This window comes from Tiliqua scincoides, chromosome 5, assembly GCF_035046505.1.
Source record: "Tiliqua scincoides isolate rTilSci1 chromosome 5, rTilSci1.hap2, whole genome shotgun sequence".
NCBI lineage: Eukaryota > Metazoa > Chordata > Lepidosauria > Squamata > Scincidae > Tiliqua > Tiliqua scincoides.
This window is the reverse complement of record NC_089825.1, coordinates 107828846-107847841: the sequence shown is the minus strand read 5'-3', so window position 1 is coordinate 107847841 and position 18996 is coordinate 107828846. Positions and strand designations below refer to the sequence as shown.

Genomic DNA, 18996 nt, shown 5'->3' with positions numbered 1-18996 from the left:
ACTTACTTCTGAGTAGACAGGCATAGGAGCAGGCTCTCAGGCTGCAGTCCTATCCACACTTTCCTGGGTGTAAGCCCCACTGCCTCTAATGGGACTTACTTCTGAGTAGACAGGCAAAGGTCTGTTAGGCTAAAAGCTGTTAGGCTGCAATCCTATTCACACTTTCCCCCATTGAACACAAAAGGTCTTATTTCTGAGTAGACATGTATAGACTTGAGCAGAGCCTCAGTCTGCTCAAGCACCCGGTATTCCCAGGCGGTCTTCCTTCCAAGTACTAACCAGGCCTGACCCTGCTTAGCTTCCGAGATCAGACGAGATCGGACACATTCAGGGTAGTATGGCCATAGACATGTTCAATTCTATTAACAGGGCCATGTTGTGGTACAAACTGGCCAGTTGCCAGTTCGTTGCCAGAGATGCCAGATGCCAGTTGCCAAAGATGTTCGATTCTATTAATAGGGCCATGTTGTGGAACAAACTGGCCAGTTGCGGGATAGATCCCCGTCTACTTTTTCTAATTCACCACCTCCACTCATCTAATTCCTGTAGGGTTCGCCCTAATGGCCGAGGTACTACATTGGATAAAATTTCCATCAATAAAGGAGTTCGCCAAGGCTGCATACTCGCTCCTCTCCTTTTTAATTTATTTCAGGCAGATTTACCTCCTTATCTATCTAGCTGTAAGAACTCCCCTCCCTTCCTCAATGATGTCCCCCTTTCTATCCATCTTTATGCAGATGACACAGTCCTGCTGTCTGTTACAAGATCTGGCCTACGTCACTCATTATCCTCCTTCCAAAATTACTGTCTATCCAACGATTTAATAATTAATTCTGAGAAAACCAAAATTTTGGTTTTCGTTAAATCTTGGGCCCCGCTCCCCTGGAAGATAGGTAATCTCTCTTTCCAACTAGTCCAAACTTTCAAATATCTGGGGATTACCTTTCACTTCCGCCGCAGCTGGCTCCCTCACAGAAAAACTTTTATCTCTTCATCCTCACTCCACCTAAATGCAATTACCCGTTTTCATTACTCTAGTGGCAATCAGTACGTCCCCGCTGCCCTTCACATATTCAAAACCAAAATTTTTTCCCACCTACTGTATGGTGCCCCCATCTGGATAGAGGCTGCAAATCAAGATCTGGATCAAGTGGCAGCCTCTTTCCTCAGACGAATTCTGGGGGTTCCCAACTTAATTAGACTATCTACTATTATGCTCGAACAGGGCTCCACCTCCCTTCTACCATAGCGTGGTCCCTTACTTTTAAGTTCTGGCTTCATTTACATCTAAGTATTCACTGAGTCCCTCTTAAATGATCTATTAAAGGACTCTTACCTTTCTAAGTGGTTTAAACTTATCGATTCCAAGCTTCTTTCATTAGGCCTCTCTCCTGAATCCCTTTCTGATATCAACCTTCACAGGGCCCACTCAATTATCAAATCCAAACTTTGGGAATCTCAAATCTTGATCCCACTTGTTCTCCCCAACTTTTTGGCCTTTCCCCCTCACTTGGTCGCCCTTGCAACTACTTTAGTAAGTTGATTAACCCTTTCAAGAGGAGAGCCTTCATGCTCGCGAGATTCAATATCTTCCCCTCAGCTGTTCATTTTGGCAGATTCTCCAATATCCCGCGTGATCGTAGATTATGTCCTTTTTGTTCCTTAGAACCGGACACAGTGGATCATGTATTACTCTGTTGCCTGGCCCACCAATCTCTTCGAGATATACACTTGGAACCCTTGCTGTCCTCTTTTTCAGGTAATTCTTCTGATCCTTTATTTGTCCTCTTGAGTGACAACTCTGTGGTTATTACCAATACAGTAGCAGAATTTATTTTTCTCAGTTTCTAAGCTAAAACCCTCACCTTGATCCTATACCCCCCCATTTCCCCTCCCTCCTCCCTCATTAGTCTCCTGCTGCGACGGTCCCTTTTGGCAACACAGCCACTGTGTTGGCTACTGTTATTGTTATCTATTGTTTTAATGCCAATAAAGGTCTATATATGTGACTTGAGCATAGTAAAAAAAATCTTGGGGGTTTTAGTGGGATCCTAATTAGAAACTACTCTGGAGTAAAGTTGTAGTACAGCCCAGTGGCACATTATGCGACTGGGGGGAAATACAAACTTAGCTAATACACAGAAGAAGTTGTCGTAGCAAACTAGTTCGAGGATCGCCCCGGGGCACTGTGGGTTGAGTCACCACAGCCATTTCTATTGGAGCCATAAGTTGCAGTGATCTCCAACGAAAACAGGATCTGGAGCAGCTGTCACTGCCATTGCTGCTTCACACACTCACTCACTCACTTCTCACTCCCAGTGATGGTTAAGTTTTTTTGGAAGTATGACAGCGTTTGACTTTCCACGGTGTGCCAGGACTTCTCGAAACGGGGTCACTGACAGCAAGAGGCTCAGGCAACTCCTGCAGGAAAAACTCCCTCCTAGCTACCCTGCCTGGAATCCTCGCCACCCCTGCCACCCAAGGATCTGGGAAGGGAGGGCAGGAGGGAGCGCATGCAAACCAGGAGGTTTGCAGTTCTGAAACATGGAGCACCCGGGCTATGGAGCAAGCCCCGCTGACCTCATTGACTTGGAGCCCAATCCCATGCATGGGACTCAGAAGGAAGTCCCACCATAGTCAGTGGGGCTTGCTCCCAGGAAAGGTTGGTTAGGATTCTAGCCTTACTCCTGAGTAGACGAGTTTTGGATTGGGCACCAAGCCTTTTCTTTCTTTCTTTACAGCTCCCCCTCAGTTCAGGCTGCAACCCTACCCACACTTACCTGGGAGTAAGCCCCATTGACTCTAATGGTACTTACTTCTGAGTAGATAGGCAGAAGCTTGGGCTCTAAGGCTGCAACCTTACCCACGCTTACCCGGAAGTAAGCCCCATTGACTCTAATGGGACTTACTTCTGAGTAGACAGACAGAGGCTTGGGCTCTCACTCCCAACAGGCAGTGGGGAAACCCTAGGAAAAGACCACGTAGGAGCTTTCTGAGATTTGTGAAACAGAACTAACGGTATCCTACTCAGAAGGAGTTAACCTGCAAGTGGGAACGAGGAGACTTGCAGCGTCATTTAAGCTGGCACTGTTCAGGAGTGTGAGCGCTTCTGACCCCCTGGAGTGCCACCTGTGCCAGAGACTGGAGCGCTGCAGGGGCAGCAGGCAGCCCCCTTCCCAGTCCCACCCACCTTAAAAGGTGCCGGAATGCCGTTCCGGTGTGTTCTAGTAGGAAAAAAAGCCCTGATTAGAACCATTTGAAAGGATGGTTTTGTGATTATGTCTCAACCCTTTCCCATGTACAGTATACATTTTGTAAAAATCTGTGTGTTTCTTTTGCATCTTGAATTTGGCCATTTATATCATGCAATTTCTAGCATTATAAAGAATACTCATATCCTGCTTTTTAACCAGACAATTTCACTAAGCATTTGATATAGCAAAACACATTAATAAATGATTCCCTGTTCTACAAGGACTCAGTATCTAAACTGAACACTGATTTTTTAAAAAAATGCCATTTGTTCAACCATTGATTAGACTAATTAGACCCATTAGATGATAATGGGTGGTTGTGTTTTTGTTTTATTGTTTGTATAGACCTTAAGGAACCATGCACACTACCCTGAGCTGCTTAGAAGAAAGATGGTATAAAAATGTGAATGAATGAATGAATGATGTCGTATGGGGTGACAAAAATTTATGGGCCCCGGGAGTCAAATGACCTAGCTACACTACTGGCTGTGGGCTCAGGAATGTTAGATGATGCCTTTGCTCAAGTCATAAAGAGCTTCAAGATACAAGGACATCTGCAAGAGGGATCTGAAGGCCTTAGGGATGGACCTCAACAAGTGGGAAACCCTGGCCTCTGAGCGGCCCGCTTGGAGGCAGGCTGTGCAGCATGGCCTTTCCCAGTTTGAAGAGACACTTTGCCAACAGTCTGAGGCTAAGAGGCAAAGAAGGAAGGCCCATAGTCAGGGAGACAGACCAGGGACAGACTGCACTTGCTCCCGGTGTGGAAGGGATTGTCACTCCCGGATTGGCCTTTTCAGCCACACTAGACGCTGTGCCAGAACCACCATTCAGAGTGCGATACCATAGTCTTTCGAGACTGAAGGTTGCCAATAAAGAGCTTCTGTAACTGGTACTAAATATCTTAGGCAGGTTCTGCTCCACCTGTTGCAGGAGGAAAAATCTGAGCATACAGCAGACGCAGATCTAGTTCTAAGGACAGTGAAGTTTTCATGTCTTCAGATGTAGCTTGCTGGTGCCAAGAATCTTGTTAGGTTTGTTAAAGGGGGGAGGGGCACAAATCAGTTCAAGGAAAAAGTCTCAGCATCTCTCTCTCTCTCTCTCTCTCTCTCTCTCTCTCTCTCTCTCTCTCTCTCTCTCTCTCTGTGTGTGTTTCATCAGCTGCTATGCTGGGCTCATGGGAGCAGGTCTCAAAGAATTCAAAGGAGACATTAGAAGAAGTTTTACAAAGTTTTGCTGAATGCAGAAGGTCTTTTATTATGTATAATGACAGGATGAACTACCTACATAGAGCCAAGCTTCAATGCTTCAAGGAACAGAGCAGAGCAATGCTGACATTCCATGACCTAAAAGCTTCTGTAATGGGAATATTACCTGCTACTGAATGAAAGCAATGGCAAAATTAAGTAAGGCTTTTCCTTTCCCCCCCCCCATTCTCAGTTGCTTGTCTGTTCACCCTTTCTTCCATCCATCCATCTTCTTCTTTCCCAAATACTATTTTGCCTTCTACAATTCTCTGAACCATTCCAGCCAGTTCTGTATACAGCCTCATTTATAGGGTAGCCAGTAAAAACTGCCTCCACAGCACTGACTGTGCAGTCCTAACCCCCACCCAGCCACCACAGTTGTCCCTGCACCAACTCAGAGTGTTTGCAAACAAGTTGTAAAGCACATTTGTGACTACATCTGAGCTACCAGTGATGTAGCTGGCAAGGATCTGGGAACCCCATAGGGTGACTGAGGCTTTACCTGGGGTGAGGGGGGATATATCCCTTTAAAACAAGGAGACCTCCAGCCACCTCCTAACCTGTGCTGGATACACACAGCACATAGTTTATGTGATAGTCAGAAAAAATTGCCTTCATGGGACTGAAACATCACATTCTAGTTGCAAACTTATTCCAAACAAAATAGTGGCGGCCACCAGACTTCATGTTTTCTCCTCAGTGTTAAGTGATTCCAGGTGAGACACCAATTACCCCCACTGTTTCTTTTGCAGATCTAGAGGGCTATATATTAGTAGATATCTGCTTCTCTACTGCCCACACCCAGCTAGGACACATGGGCAACATTTTCATAAGTTTTGAGAAGTGATGACATAACATACAAATTCACCTTAGGGCACAATCCTTACCGTGTCTACTCAGAAGTAAGTCCCATTTTGTTCAATGGGGCTTACTCTCCGGAAAGTGTGGTTAGGATTGTAGCCTTCGATTGGCAGCTCAGAGAGCAACTCACTACATATACACTACAGCAATTCACTACTGCATTTCACTACACTGATTTTTTAATGCTGAATTCCTGCAGATTGGCATTTGGAACAGACGGCTGGCTTGAACCTCCCGACTGAGCCGTTTGTGACTGAACTGTAGAAATAATGACTTCTTTTTTTCTGTTGTACAATGTGTGTGCAACTGTTTGTGCTTCTACAGCATGTGTGTAACTGCTTAAGATTTTCCACTCCCTGGGACAGGACAGGCTCTGTGTGTCTAAGAACTTGAATGGTTGCAATGTGAAAGAAAATGATTTCAGCGTTGTAGTAAACACGATATTCTCTCCAAGCACATCAAGTCTCATACTCTGGTCAGGATGCTTTCTGTTGTGTGGCAGACCGATATTGGAACTTGATGCAATGTCAAGGTGGGACATTTGGGAGACTTCAGAGTATCTGGATGAGATACTCAGAGATGAGCTGAGTGTTATTGTGTTTATTTTGTTCAATAAATTGTGTTATTTATTTTACTCTGAAGATGTAAGTCCATTGTGTTAAGTCAGTGGTATTCAAACTGGGGTGTCACGGGTCCTGGCCTCTGCCCCCTTAAGGGGTGTGGGCAGCCAGGAAATAGGGGGAAGGCAGCAGTGCGATCTGCAAGATCGCGCCGCTCAGGGGGGCTGCAGGGGCTTGGGTGCACTTGCGCAAACTTCGGCAGGGCTCCCCAGGTCAGGAAAAGTGAAAGTGGAGCAATCGTGCCCCGCTCCGCAAAACCAGAAGCAGAGCACGATCGCTCCACTTTCCCTTCTGACGGGGCTGCAGGGACTGGGGTGCACCCTCCAGTCCCTGCAGCAGCTGCCCCTGTGTGCGTGGAGACCTGTGCTAGCGCCTGCAGGGCTCCCCAGGTCAGAGGAAGGGAGAGTGGGGTGATCGTGGTCCGCTTCCGCTTTTGTGGAGGCAGAGCAGATCGCTCCACTCTCCCTTTCCCTGACCTGGGGTGCCCTGCAGGCGCTCATGCAGGGCTCCCCGCACGCAGGGACGGCTGCTGCAGGGACTGGTGAGTGCATCCCAGTCCCTGCAGCCCCCTGAGCGAAGCAATCCTGGGGATCACGTCACTGCCTTCCCCCTGTTACTGCTGCCTCCCCCCACCCCCACAAAGACTTACTGCAGGTTCCAAACTCTCAGGGAGTTTGAAAACCGCAGAGTTAAGTCATAGGCTGTAAAGCTATCTTACTAGAAAGACCTCTAACTGTAGCTAGTATGAATTGCTTTGGAGTCCACTAGAAGCCATTCAGATCAAATTTGGGATCAAAATGTAGTCAAGGCAGTCTGAACAGTCAAGGCAGAGTGCAAAAAGGTGGACTGGTCTTGATTTGGGTGTATCATTGTACCCAATTCCTCATCTTGTTTGCCGTTGTTCATGGAATTCAGTGAGCCAAGCACATGTCTCTCTGTGTGGTGGTAGTGAGGAAATGCAAAAGTGAAGAATCACAGTCTCCATCTCCCCTACAGTGTTTTAGGCCCAAATCCTAACCCACTTCCCAGCACTGGCATAGCTGTGCCAATGGGATGTGTGCTGCATTCTGCAGTTGGGGGGCACTCACGGAGGACTCCTCAAAGTAAGGGAATGTTTGTTTCCTAACCTAGGAACTGCATTGCGCTTAAGTCAGTACTGGAAAGTGGGTTAGGTTTGCGTCCTTAATTCATTCTGTTCAAAACATTCCCTGATGCAAAGCTATCAGTGCAAAGGTGGATAGCAATATAGTATTCATTCACTTAATAGCACTTCATACCATGAACACTATGTTGGGATTGTAGGGTAGAACTGCCATAGTACATTTCCCTTAATGCAACAGAAGCTTCCTGGGAGAGTGACTTGTACTGCTTATTCTCTTATATTTGGAATAAAGTGATCTAAATGCAGGCATTCTTGTTCAATTAATGGGAAAATCAGTTTTTAATGGAAATTATTCTTTGAAAAGTGGGATATAAATACTGTTAATAATGATAATGATAATGATATTCTTCCTCCCACAGGTGGCATGAAATTTCCAAATCGAGACACAATATATAATCTCACCACCACCTCTGACTTTCTACTCCTCGGATTCTCAGAGGTTCAAGAACTACAGATTTTACATTTCTTTCTCTTCCTAGCTTTGTATTTGACAACCTTCATTGGAAATCTTCTCATCATCACTGTAATAGCCCTTGATCATCACCTGCACACTCCCATGTACTTCTTCCTGATGAACTTGGCCCTGATGGACATGGGCACCATTTCTGTCATTGTACCCAAATCCATGGTGAATTCACTCATGAGTACCCAGCTCATTTCTTATTCTGGCTGTGTTGCTCAAGTTTTCTTATTTATGTTTTTTGATGCCACAGACTTGGCTATCTTAACCATTATGGCACATGACCGTTATGTTGCCATCTGCAATCCACTGCACTATGAAGCTATTATGAACAAAGGGGCCTGCATTCAGATGGCAACCAGTGCATGGATTTGTGGTGTTCTATATGCTGTTATGCAGACAAGTGGCACTTTTGCAATTACCTTTTGCTCCAATGTGGTTGATCAGTTCTTCTGTGAAATCCCCAAGTTACTAAAACTCTCTTGCACTGATTTGTACTTAATTGAGGTTGGTCTTATTGTGCTTGGTTCTAGTGCAGGGTTTGGATGCTTTATCTTCACCATTTCAACTTATGTGTCTATCTTCACTGCTGTGCTCAAGATCCCTTCTGTACAGGGACATCAGAAAGCCCTTTCCACTTGCCTCCCCCACCTCATTGTCGTCTCTGTACTTATATTCACTACAGTCTTCGTCTATGCAAAACCTGCCAGTGTTATTTCATCTGATTTTGATCTTGGGTTTGCTGTCATTTATGTCATATTTCCTCCCATGCTGAATCCATTCATTTATAGTATGAGAAATAAGGAGATTCAGACTGCATTGTGGAAGCTATTACATCAGAGGAGGTTTTCTAACAGATTTTGCTGACTTACAGCTCAATCCTGTGAGGGCCTTACATTGCCAGAACTAGTGTTATGGTAGCATAAAGTGCTTTATGGCTGTGGCAAAACATGATACCACCCCATTTGGTGAGTAATGGTGGCAGTGTGACAACCGTCCATCCATGTCCCCCAGATCCAATAAATGCATGCAGGGGACAGGTGGAAGGCAGGGGGTGAGCAGAATGGGGCTGATATGCGAGGAATCGGGAGGAGATTTGGCTGGAGAGGAGGGCAAATTAAGGTTGTGAAGGGTGCAATTTCAGCAGTACCACCATTCTCATAACTCCCTGCCTGGTTTCAGTCCACTTTCCCAGTCCAGGTAAATCACTGGCACAATTCCATTAAGACAAATATAGGCAATGGAGGCTTCCCCCAGATAAGAGATAAATGTTACCTTACCCAGATCAGACTCGGGAACTGTTCCCCACAGGATGCAGCACACACTCTAATTTGATAGGATTGGACTGAATGATTGAATAATTCCTGAGGTTGTACTGTACTTTTTATTATAATAATGGGGAGTATTTTTGAAAATATTAACTCTGTATGAAATTTTAGTTTGCCACACCTTCTTGGACTGCCTTTACTCTTCACCCACTGTACAGATCCACTAGGCCAGTGGTTCTCAAACTCTCCAGGAGAGTTTGAGCCACTGTAAGTTCTTGCAGGAGTGGGTGGGAAGCAGCGGCACGATCCCCAGGGTTGCGCTGCTCAGGGGGCTGCAGGGGCTTGGGTGCACTTATCCAAGCCTTCTGCAGCCTGCCCAGGGTGCGGGGAGCCATTGCAAACCTTTGTTAGGGCGCAATTGCTCTGCTTTTACATTCACTGCTGCAGGGTGCCCTAACAAAGGTTTGCACCAGCTCCCCACACCCTGGGCAGGCTGCAGAAGGCTTGGGTAAATGCACCCAAGCCCCTGCAGCTCTCTGAGCGGCGAAATCCTGGGGATCGCGCCACTGCCTCTTCCCTGCCTCCAGGCTGCACCGCCCCTTAAGGGGGCAGAGGCCAGGGCCCACAGGCTGCGGCGTCGTGACACCTCAGTTTGAAAAGCCCTGCACTAGGCTACAGCAGAGAGGTTAACATTCCTGTTTGACACTCACCTTGCACCTCACTCACGGTTTTATTGTTTATACGTATTTATTTATGCTGTGTTATCAGTCCAGAAGATATTTGACAGAGAATATAAAATAACCAAAAGCAAATCCATGTCTCGCCCCAAGCATTTTAGGAAATCTGTTTTATTGGCAATGTTGGTGGGATGAGGATAGACGTTTCACAAGAAGAATGAATGACTTTGTCTTCTTCAAGATTAACTTGCAAAATACTGTGGAGGACATTTGTTGTGCCTTATACCAGTGTTTCTTAAACTGCAGGTTGGGACCCACTAGCTGGGTCACGAGCCAATTTCAGGTGGGTCCCCATTCAATTCAATATTTTATTTTTAATATATTAGACTTAATGCTACCAAGGTATGTGACTGCATTTGGGGAAATGTCACAGATCTGTACTTTTAACAGGCTACTATGAAGATGCTTTTAACAATGATAGTAATTGGGACTTACTCCTGGGTAAGTGTGAGTAAGACTGAAGCCTAGGATTGCTAAAAATTTTCCTGCTTGATGATGTCACTCCTGGTCATGACATCATTTCCAGACAGATTCTCCTGACAGATTCTCATTCGTCCTGACAGATTCTCCTTCTAAAAAGTGGGTCCCTGGTGCTAAAGGAGTGAGAACCACCACTGCCTTATACCATAGGCGTTCCTGCAAAATAACTACACAATCTCTAAAACTTGACAGTTGGGGGCTGGCAATGAAAGGGCTCTCTCCTTATGGCCTGGCTGCACTGTGTTGGCATGTCAAGGCTACTTATAAGGACATCCTTGTAAATGAAATTCACAATTCACAACACTTTTCATGTAAATATTTTTTTTTCTTTTGAGTTTCTTTTGTATCTTGAATATAGTCATTTGTAGCATGATCAATTGTAGGAAATGGTATGATATGTAATATGATCATTTATCATGACATAAATCATTAAATGATTTCCATCAAAAAAAAAAAAAGTGCACAATTAAAGTGGTAGGCTGCTTAGGGAAAGCTTTAAAGTTTTTCGTATTTTAACCGGAAGAATGTCTCCAATCCTCTGCATTGTTTACTCAGAAGTAAACATTCAATGAGGCTTACTCCCAGGAAAGTTTATACAGGAGAGTTGTTGGGCAACCAAATCCTATGCCAGCCTCTGCTGGTGGGACGAGTACATACACTGTCATAAACATGCCATAAGGCACATTGTGCTAACATTGATGCCTGTCCCACTGGTGGAAAGGCCTGCACCAGCCTCCCAACAGCAGTTGAAGGCCATTGCCCTCTGGAGCATGGGTGGGGAGGGGGTGTAATGAGGCATGGGGAAGGTGGGGAGGAGGCTTGATCAGGCCTGGAAAGGGGCAGGAAGAAGGCCTCTGACATATTCTACCCCCCTCCTGACCCTGAAAGCCCATTATGGGGCAGCCCAGCTTTGTGCCTGCTATAGAGCTGGTGTGGATCTGAGTAGCCCCATAGAGGCTGTTGACACTTTGCGCAGAGTAAGGAAACAAAGGCCCCCTTATCTCAAGGAGACCTTCAGCAGCCACAATTCCTATGCTGGAGGCAGCAGAGGTTGCATTAGCCCCACTGCAGTGCAACACAGTTATTTGGTTATGATTAGACTCTTAATTACAATCCTGTGGGCTCTTGCAGACATGGGTGGATCCAAGAGTGCTGTGGGTGTATGTTCCCCCCCCCCCCAAACTGTTGCACCAATGGAGAGAAAAGTCAGGAGCCAGGGTGAACACATGGAGAACCCTGTGAACACTCACTGGGCAGGGCATTAGTGGCTGATAGAGCTGAGCTGGAATGGGAGCCCAGGTCTACCTGTGCAGTAAATGGCCACAGGGCCATCAGCTCAACCGGGAGCCCAGGTCTACCCAGCAGGTTGATCTGGGTTCCAAATCCAGGTGGAGCCCTAATCTACCGACCTAGCATGGATGCCAAAAGCTCAGTCTGGAGCCCAAGTCTACCTAGCACGTCTATCAAGTCTGGGCAGGAGCCCTGGACTACCCATCTGTTTGACCTGGGCTCTGGAGTTAAGGTAGTGCTCATGGCCCCCCACAACACAAACACTGGATCTGCCCCTGCTTGCAGAACATGTGTTCTGCCAATGTGAAGATGTGTTTTCACATCTTGAAATGCTGCTTTGCTGAGCAAAGTAGAAAAAAATCAGCTTGAGGAAAATAGTCTCAACCTTTTTCCCCCCCTGATCTACTGCACTAAACTCTAGGGAACAAGCTTCCAAGAAGTCAAAAGGATCAGTAATAAATTTCCTTCACATGCAGACAATCTTCCTTGTCTATGAGTGAAAGTACTGCACACACCATGTTCAATTTCAAAGGATATAAAATGAGTAAGGGAACACCAGAATGTTCACACATAATGACGGAAAAGATTCTGGGATAGGAATGTTATCTATTCTTGACAGATCAAGATGGCAAAAAGTAAGTACATGTTTCTCAGTTGTGTGTCATCTTGCTCGCCCATCTATTCATCTTGTTTCTTCTCCAAAGACCATTCTATCACTTCTCCAAATTCCGTTATATCACTCTCTCAATCCTTGAAGCACGGTTCAAAGAATGCCTCATTTGTTTTGCTCAAAACACTGCCTTATCAAAATGCTGTAATAAAATACCTCCGATGGAAAAGGCTTGTCTCAGTGAATATCACTCACTAGTTCATTTTTCCACAAGAACTAATTTTGTTGACATCTTAGATTTTCACAGTTCACTCTCCTACACGTAATAATTATGACCTAGTAGAAGGGATTATACAGTTCAACTACAGTAGTTTAAGTGCATGTATTCTTCTTTCAGTTGACTTGATGTTCAGCTCGAATAGACTTAAAGTTCATTCTTTCTCCCACAGGCAACGTAAGATGTGTAAATGGGGACAGAATTCTCAATCTCACCTCCACTTCTGATTTTCTGCTACGTGAATTCTCAGAGGTCCGGGAACTACAGATCTTGCACTCCTTTGCGTTCCTCACTTTGTACTTGACAACCATGATTGGAAATCTTCTCATCATTACTTTAGTGGTTCTTGACCGTAACCTGCACACCCCCATGTACTTCTTCCTGATGAACTTAGCCCTGGTGGACATGGGGACCATTTCTGTCATTGTACCCAAATCTATGGCTAATGCGTTTATTAGCAGCAGAAGCATTTCTTATTGTGGATGTGTTGCCCAAGTGTTCTTCTTTCTGTTCTTTGAAGCCACAGATCTCTCTCTCTTAACCATTATGGCGCATGACCGTTATGTTGCCATCTGCAATCCACTACACTATGAAGCTATTATGAACAAAGGGGCCTGCATTCAGATGGCAACAGGTGCATGGATTTGTGGTGTTCTCTGTGGTGCTATACATGCGACTGGCACCTTTGCCATCAGCTTTTGCTGTAATGTTCAGTTTTTGCTGATCAGTTCTTCTGTGAAATCCCCAAGTTACTAAAACTCTCTTGCACTGATCTGTACATAATTGAAGTCGGGCTTCTTGTGCTTGGTTCTAGTGCAGGGTTTGGATGCTTTATCTTCATCATCACAACTTATGTGTCAATTTTCACTGTTGTGCTCAGAATTCCTTCTGCAAGTGGTCGTCAGAAAGCACTCTCCACTTGCCTTCCGCATCTCATTGTTGTCTCTTTGCTTATGTTCACTGGACTTTTTGTCTATGCAAGGCCCCCCAGTAATAGTTCCTCAGATTTGGATCTTAGTTTAACTGTCATATATAGCATCTTCCCTCCTATGCTGAATCCATTCATTTATAGCATGAGAAATAAAGAGATCCAGACTGCATTGTGGAATTTATTGCACAGAAGAAACTTTTCTAAGAAGTTACTTCTGTGACTGTTGAAATGTTCATGTCCTTTTTTATCAGCATAATGGGAAATATTCTAGAAATTATGTGTTCTGATTATAGGAAAATGTTAGTTTGCCACACATACTCAAATTATTCTCCCACTTCGAGAGATCTGCTGCTCTAGAGTTCTGCCAGGCTCTTGACAGATAACGTCCCCCTTGCACTAAGCACAATCTTAATTGTTATTGAACCTTTTTATGTAGTGTTCTCAGTCGACATGATGCTTCACATAAAAGAAAGGCAGTTTCTTTCATCACCCCCCCCCCCAAAATGGTTTTGATATATACTATAGGTGGGGTTGGTGGGATGAAGAAGGGGAATCAAAAACTAGAACAAAGTCTTGCTATTGAATATGCTAAAGTTTAACTTGTGAATTAAAAGTAGTGCATGTGTTAAGCCTTAGAACAATGTTTCTCAAACTGTGCGTCGAGACCCACTAAGTGGGTTGTGCTCCAATTTTGGGTGAGTCCCCATTGCCATGCATTTCCCAAATAAATACAGCCGACAACAGGTATGGAATTAAAATGTGCCACTTTATTGAATACAAAACATTGCAACAGGGCAGCAAAAAGGGTAAACAAAACCCATCCCAAGTGCGGGGTTCTACGTGGGGGAAACAGTTCTAGCTGTCTTCGTTCCCCAAACTCATAGGGCGTTCACCAACTCCAGGCATAACTCAATTGTTATTAAGCCCGCCTCTCAACGTCGCCCAAAGAGGGTGAGTCAGCCAAACTGCTATGCCTTCAGGTCAGCCCTGCAAGGCCCCCAAGTTCGAACAAGGGGCTAGCCAGCCTGCCTCCTCGAGTTGGTCAGGCATCATGGGAGCGGTTCTAGTTCACCCCCTGTCCTTGTTGACTTAGATTGGACACCGAGGAGGTCTTCTGCCTACCCACCCCGCACTTCTACCACCACAAGGGGAGGTCAGCCTAGCGCTTGGCCTTCCCTGCACCCAAAAAGGTTCTCAAGCCCTGTTGCAAGTCTGTTAAAAGAGGCCATAACCCATAGGGGAAAGATGCACTCCATCATCATGGTAAAGAACAGGCTGCCCAAAACAAAGTCCAGGATGAGTTCCCCTGAGTTCCATGACGACCTTGCCCAGGTAAGCATTGACTCTTTTTCAGGCAACATCTATCCTTCAAATGTTGCACGTCCACCTCCCAATCCTCCTAGGGAGCATACCAGACCACTGGATAGTAATCCCAGGGAACTGACTAACGAGCGTTGCAAAATCCCTGCAGATCTGGAGCCTTAAGGACATACGAGGTTCGCCCAGAAAGTAATGCACCACATTTTTTTTTCTCAGCCTACAGTAATGGTACAAATGCGAAACTTTAGATATACATTATTTGCATTTTCAGGAGTGCGCACACAAATTTTTGTTTTCTTCTGACAGATAGCGTAGCTGCAGCAGTGTTTCGAAATGGCGTCTGTAAGTGATGTACGTTACAAGCAGCATGTCATCATTGAATTTCTCACTGCGGAGAAAGAAACTATTGGGAACATTCACAAACGTTTGTGTACAGTTTATGGAGAATCTGCAGTCGACAGAAGTATGGTTAGTCGCTGGGCACAGAGGGTGAGGCCATTAGAAGACGGTTTGGCATAGCTCCAAGATTTGCAGCATTCGGGGTAGCCATCCACGGCTGTCACACCTGACAAGACGCAGCTTGCTGATGTGCTCATTCGCAAGGACTGACGCATAATGACTAGGCAGTTGGCGCTGAAGCTGTCAATCAGCAAAGGAAGTGTGGATGCAATCATCTGTGCTCTTGATTACTCAAAAGTGTGTGCATGATGGGTTCCGCGCTATCTTACGGTGGACCACAAATCTCTCAGAAAAAGACATTTCTTCTGAGTTGCTGAAATGTTTTGAACATGAGGGGGAAGCGTTCTTGTCCAGGATTGTGACAGGTGATGAAACCTGGGTTCACCATTTTGAGCCCAAAACAAAACGACAGTCGATGGAATGGCGTCATCCTCAATCTCCACAGAAGAAAAAATTCAAAGCAACTGCTTCCGCCGGTAAGGTCATGATCACTGTGTTTTGGGACTGTGAGGGTGCCATACTCATTGATGTGATGCCAAGAGGCAGCACCATTAATTCTGAAGCTTATGTGAAGACATTAACCAAACTCAAGAAGCGCTTCCAGTGACTTCAGCGCCATAACAACCCAGGTGAATGTTTGATTCAACATAATAACGCTTGGCCTCACACAAGTTTGAGGACTTCGGAACACATCACTAAACAGGGTTGGACTGTGTTACCCCATCCACCCTACAGCCCTGACCTAGCTCCCTCAGACTTCCACTTGTTTGGGCCATTAAAGGATGCCATTCGCGGAAGACATTTTGAGGATGACGAAGAGGTGATTCGCACAGTGCAGAAATGGCTTTGTGACCAGAACAAGGAGTGGTACCGACAGGGCATAGACGCCCTTGTGTCTCACTGGAGGAAGGCCATAGAACTGGATGGAGATTAGGTGGAAAAATAGGGAGTATAGAAAAAACATCATTCTTTCTTGTGTGTAAGTTTCATTGTGTTCAATAAATAATTGTTGAAGAAAAAAAATGTGGTGCATTACTTTCTGGGCGACCCTCGTAGATGTCCTCTGGACCAAGTCATTCTCACCTAAGTAAACGATTACCTGGGGCAGGGGGTTGAGTGCGATAAAATCCAGAAAGGCTGGGAAAAAATGACACCAACATATACCCCTCTTGGCCAGCCAATCAATGTGAGCAACATCACCCAGCTCCGGCTGAGAGCTGATGACATGTCGTGCTTCCAGACCCAAAAAACTATGGGATGTCCACAGATCAGGACCCTGGCTGGGCACCTCCCTCACGGACTTGTTGACAGAAAAGCACATCATGAGGCAAACTCACTTAACACCCACTTAGAATAGCTCACGTTTAAAAGTATAACCAATTCCCTCAACCCTGTGAGGAATACACATCGCCCCACCTAAATGGATCTGGGCAAACACTTGCGTGGCCAGTAACCTGGTCATCACAAACACATTGTCCCCATCTGAAAAGGACTGGGGTCAAACACAATCCAGGCCAGAGCTTAATCAACAGGAGACCTTATAGACCAAAGACAGCACCTACACATCGTGCCAACGTGGGGCAGCACCTTGGGGTAAATGCAACTGCAAATAACTACCCCCATGCTCACCCAGGGAATCACGGCCTATACTAACAGGCCTAGTGTTAATGAACATAGTATTTAAGAGTGCCAGAGAGCCGTCTGACAGTCCACTTGATGTCCTGGGGCAAAAAAAACCAATGCGAGCCGCTGCTGATGCTGCCCCAATTCAAAACAAATGAAGCATGGTTAGTTCTGGCCTCAAACCTAAGTGGGCCAATACCCTCTCAAAAAATGGCCCAAAACGGATGAATCGTGAGGGGAGAACAATCCAACTGTCTAAATAGTGGGCCCGCTCCTGAAAGGAGCCAACAAGGAATACTGTTCCATGGCAGATACAGGGCAAGGGTTCCACATAGGAGCCCGTTTAAGCTGAATTCACTGCCCACGCCCCAAAATCCCCCCTACTCTCAAGGGATAAAGGCAGGACACCCATTAGGTGGGTTGATAATTGCAAAGACACAAGTCATGGGAAAAACCATTACATTTGCGCCTATCTGCACAGGGCTACTGCACCTGGTCAATGTGCAGCAGCACTGCCATGCCTGTTAAGCAGGGTACTAAAGGCATCACCCCACTTATGAGGAGTAGGGACATCCCACCGTCAGGCGGGGTTGGTAACAGAACATTGCCCCACACTCTCAAGGAATAGAGGTGGGGCACCCATTAGGTGGGTTAATAAGCAAAGACACTAGCCTTGGCACAGGCCATTACATCTGTGCTTATCTGCACAGGGCTACTGCACCTGGGAAATGTGCAGCTGCACCGCCACGCCTGTTAAGCAGGTTACTAAAGGCAACACACCAATTTCGAGGAGTAATTGCGAAGACCCTAGCCTTAACTAAGGCCCTTGCACCCTTGCTGGGGGAGATACCCCCCACTACAGGGGGCTAAATCGTCATGACAAACCCCGTACATGATATTGGTCAATAAGCCTGTGGCAATCAGCCACCACAGGGGCAGTTTTATAAATTCCCCTTGCCACATTAATTTGAAAAACCCCTAGTGAAGTCCGGCAATCCTGATGCTCCCTTCTGGCAGGAACTGATGACTGTGTCAGAGACCAGTGACAGTGGGTAGAAGTCCAAGTGCCAATGTGCAGCTATCAGACAAAAACTGACCTGGCATGGTCTAGGCAACTATACTGATAGGGAATACCTCTCCCTCAAGTGCCACCTGTGCTCCCTTTACAGCGCGGTGGCACCCCAACTTTGGGACCGGGACCTAATTAAAATTAAGGCTAAACCAAACACGCAAGCCTCTGTGGTTATAATGGTTATTTGCTCTTCCCCCAAATAGGTTTGTTTCAAATGTTAATGCATATAACCTAGCCACTTGTCAGTTTTATGATCAATCAAAATTGGGTTAGGACCTATTGTGGGTCATGAAGTCATAGTTTGTGGACCATAGTTAAAGAGCATTAATGCCCAATCTGCAACCATTGTTGTAACAAAAGGCAGGTAGGAGCTAGTCCATGGGAGCATCTTTCCTCTAGCCTTCAAGCATCTTTCCAATCCCAACACCCTTGGTGTAGCCTCTCGACCCTAAGGTTAGAAGCAGAAACGACATGGAAGTCATGTGGGCACTATTTGACCAAACTGCCAGTTCCCCTTCCCTTTGCTCAAGTAGGGATGATGATGGTTTGAGGAGTTAAAGCTCCATTTTTTAGTAGGGGAGCAGACTATCAAAAATGTGCTGAAGTCAGCGATTTACTCAGATAGCTGACTCAGGTGAATGAAACTTGAAATGACCAGGTAGCATCTGGACCCTGCGCGGGCCAGGCTCAGAGAGCTGTAAAGGCACACACTGAAGACCTTTTGTGGGCTTCTGGAGCTAGCAACTAAAAAACGCTCTTCCTAAAAGTGAGTGTTGGTATTGCTACTATGAATTCCCAGAACAAGCTGGGTTAAAACCTTGAAGACTATAGCCAGGTGGAAGGAGAAACAGGGCTTGGACCAGATTCCTAACTAGGGGGACCCGAAAGTCCAATGATTCATAACATGCACCATTGCCTAGTTGCCACACCTGTGTCTGTCCTCTTACTTAACAACTGTCACCCCCACGGGAGGGGCAATGCAGGAACATTGCCAACCTGCAAATTGGGGGATTAAGGGGAACCGAGGTTCCCGGTATTTCCTGAGGGAGGAAATTACTCCTAAGCACTCATTAACCCATCTGATCCAAATCTGTAGGGGGAGGAGGGGATGATACCGGCGACATCTGAACAACTAAGAAAAGGCTCCCAAAGCCCTGAGGCTTCCAATATCACACCCCTTACTGGGAGCAGGCCTTATAGACCAAAACGGAGCCTACTTCCGAGAATACCTGTGCAGGATTGGGCTCTTAAGTTCATTCTCCCCAGCAAGTGAGGAAATGGGGGTGAAAAGGGGAGGGGAGGCCGGCAAAAAGAGGTGGGCCACAACA

The 18996-nt window shown here is 45.9% G+C and overlaps 1 protein-coding gene and 2 pseudogenes across 1 annotated transcript; 2 read left to right on the top strand and 1 right to left on the bottom strand.

Annotated features, from left to right (window-relative positions):
* Nucleotides 1-231: 231 nt before the first annotated feature.
* On the bottom strand, nucleotides 232-349 carry LOC136654994 (5S ribosomal RNA; annotated as a pseudogene).
* Nucleotides 350-7505: 7156 nt separating this feature from the next.
* Nucleotides 7506-8468, top strand: LOC136653039 (olfactory receptor 14A16-like). The gene has a single exon (XM_066629964.1). The coding sequence runs from the start codon at nucleotides 7506-7508 to the stop codon at nucleotides 8466-8468; it is 963 nt and encodes a 320-aa protein (XP_066486061.1).
* A 3533-nt stretch (nucleotides 8469-12001) lies between these two features.
* Nucleotides 12002-13414, top strand: LOC136653038 (olfactory receptor 14A16-like; annotated as a pseudogene).
* Nucleotides 13415-18996: the final 5582 nt, after the last annotated feature.

Bases quoted from the DNA above. Each gene is read 5' to 3' on its own strand.
- LOC136653039 (XM_066629964.1), top strand. From the start codon at position 7,506: ATGAAATTTCCAAATCGAGACACAATATATAATCTCACCACCACCTCT.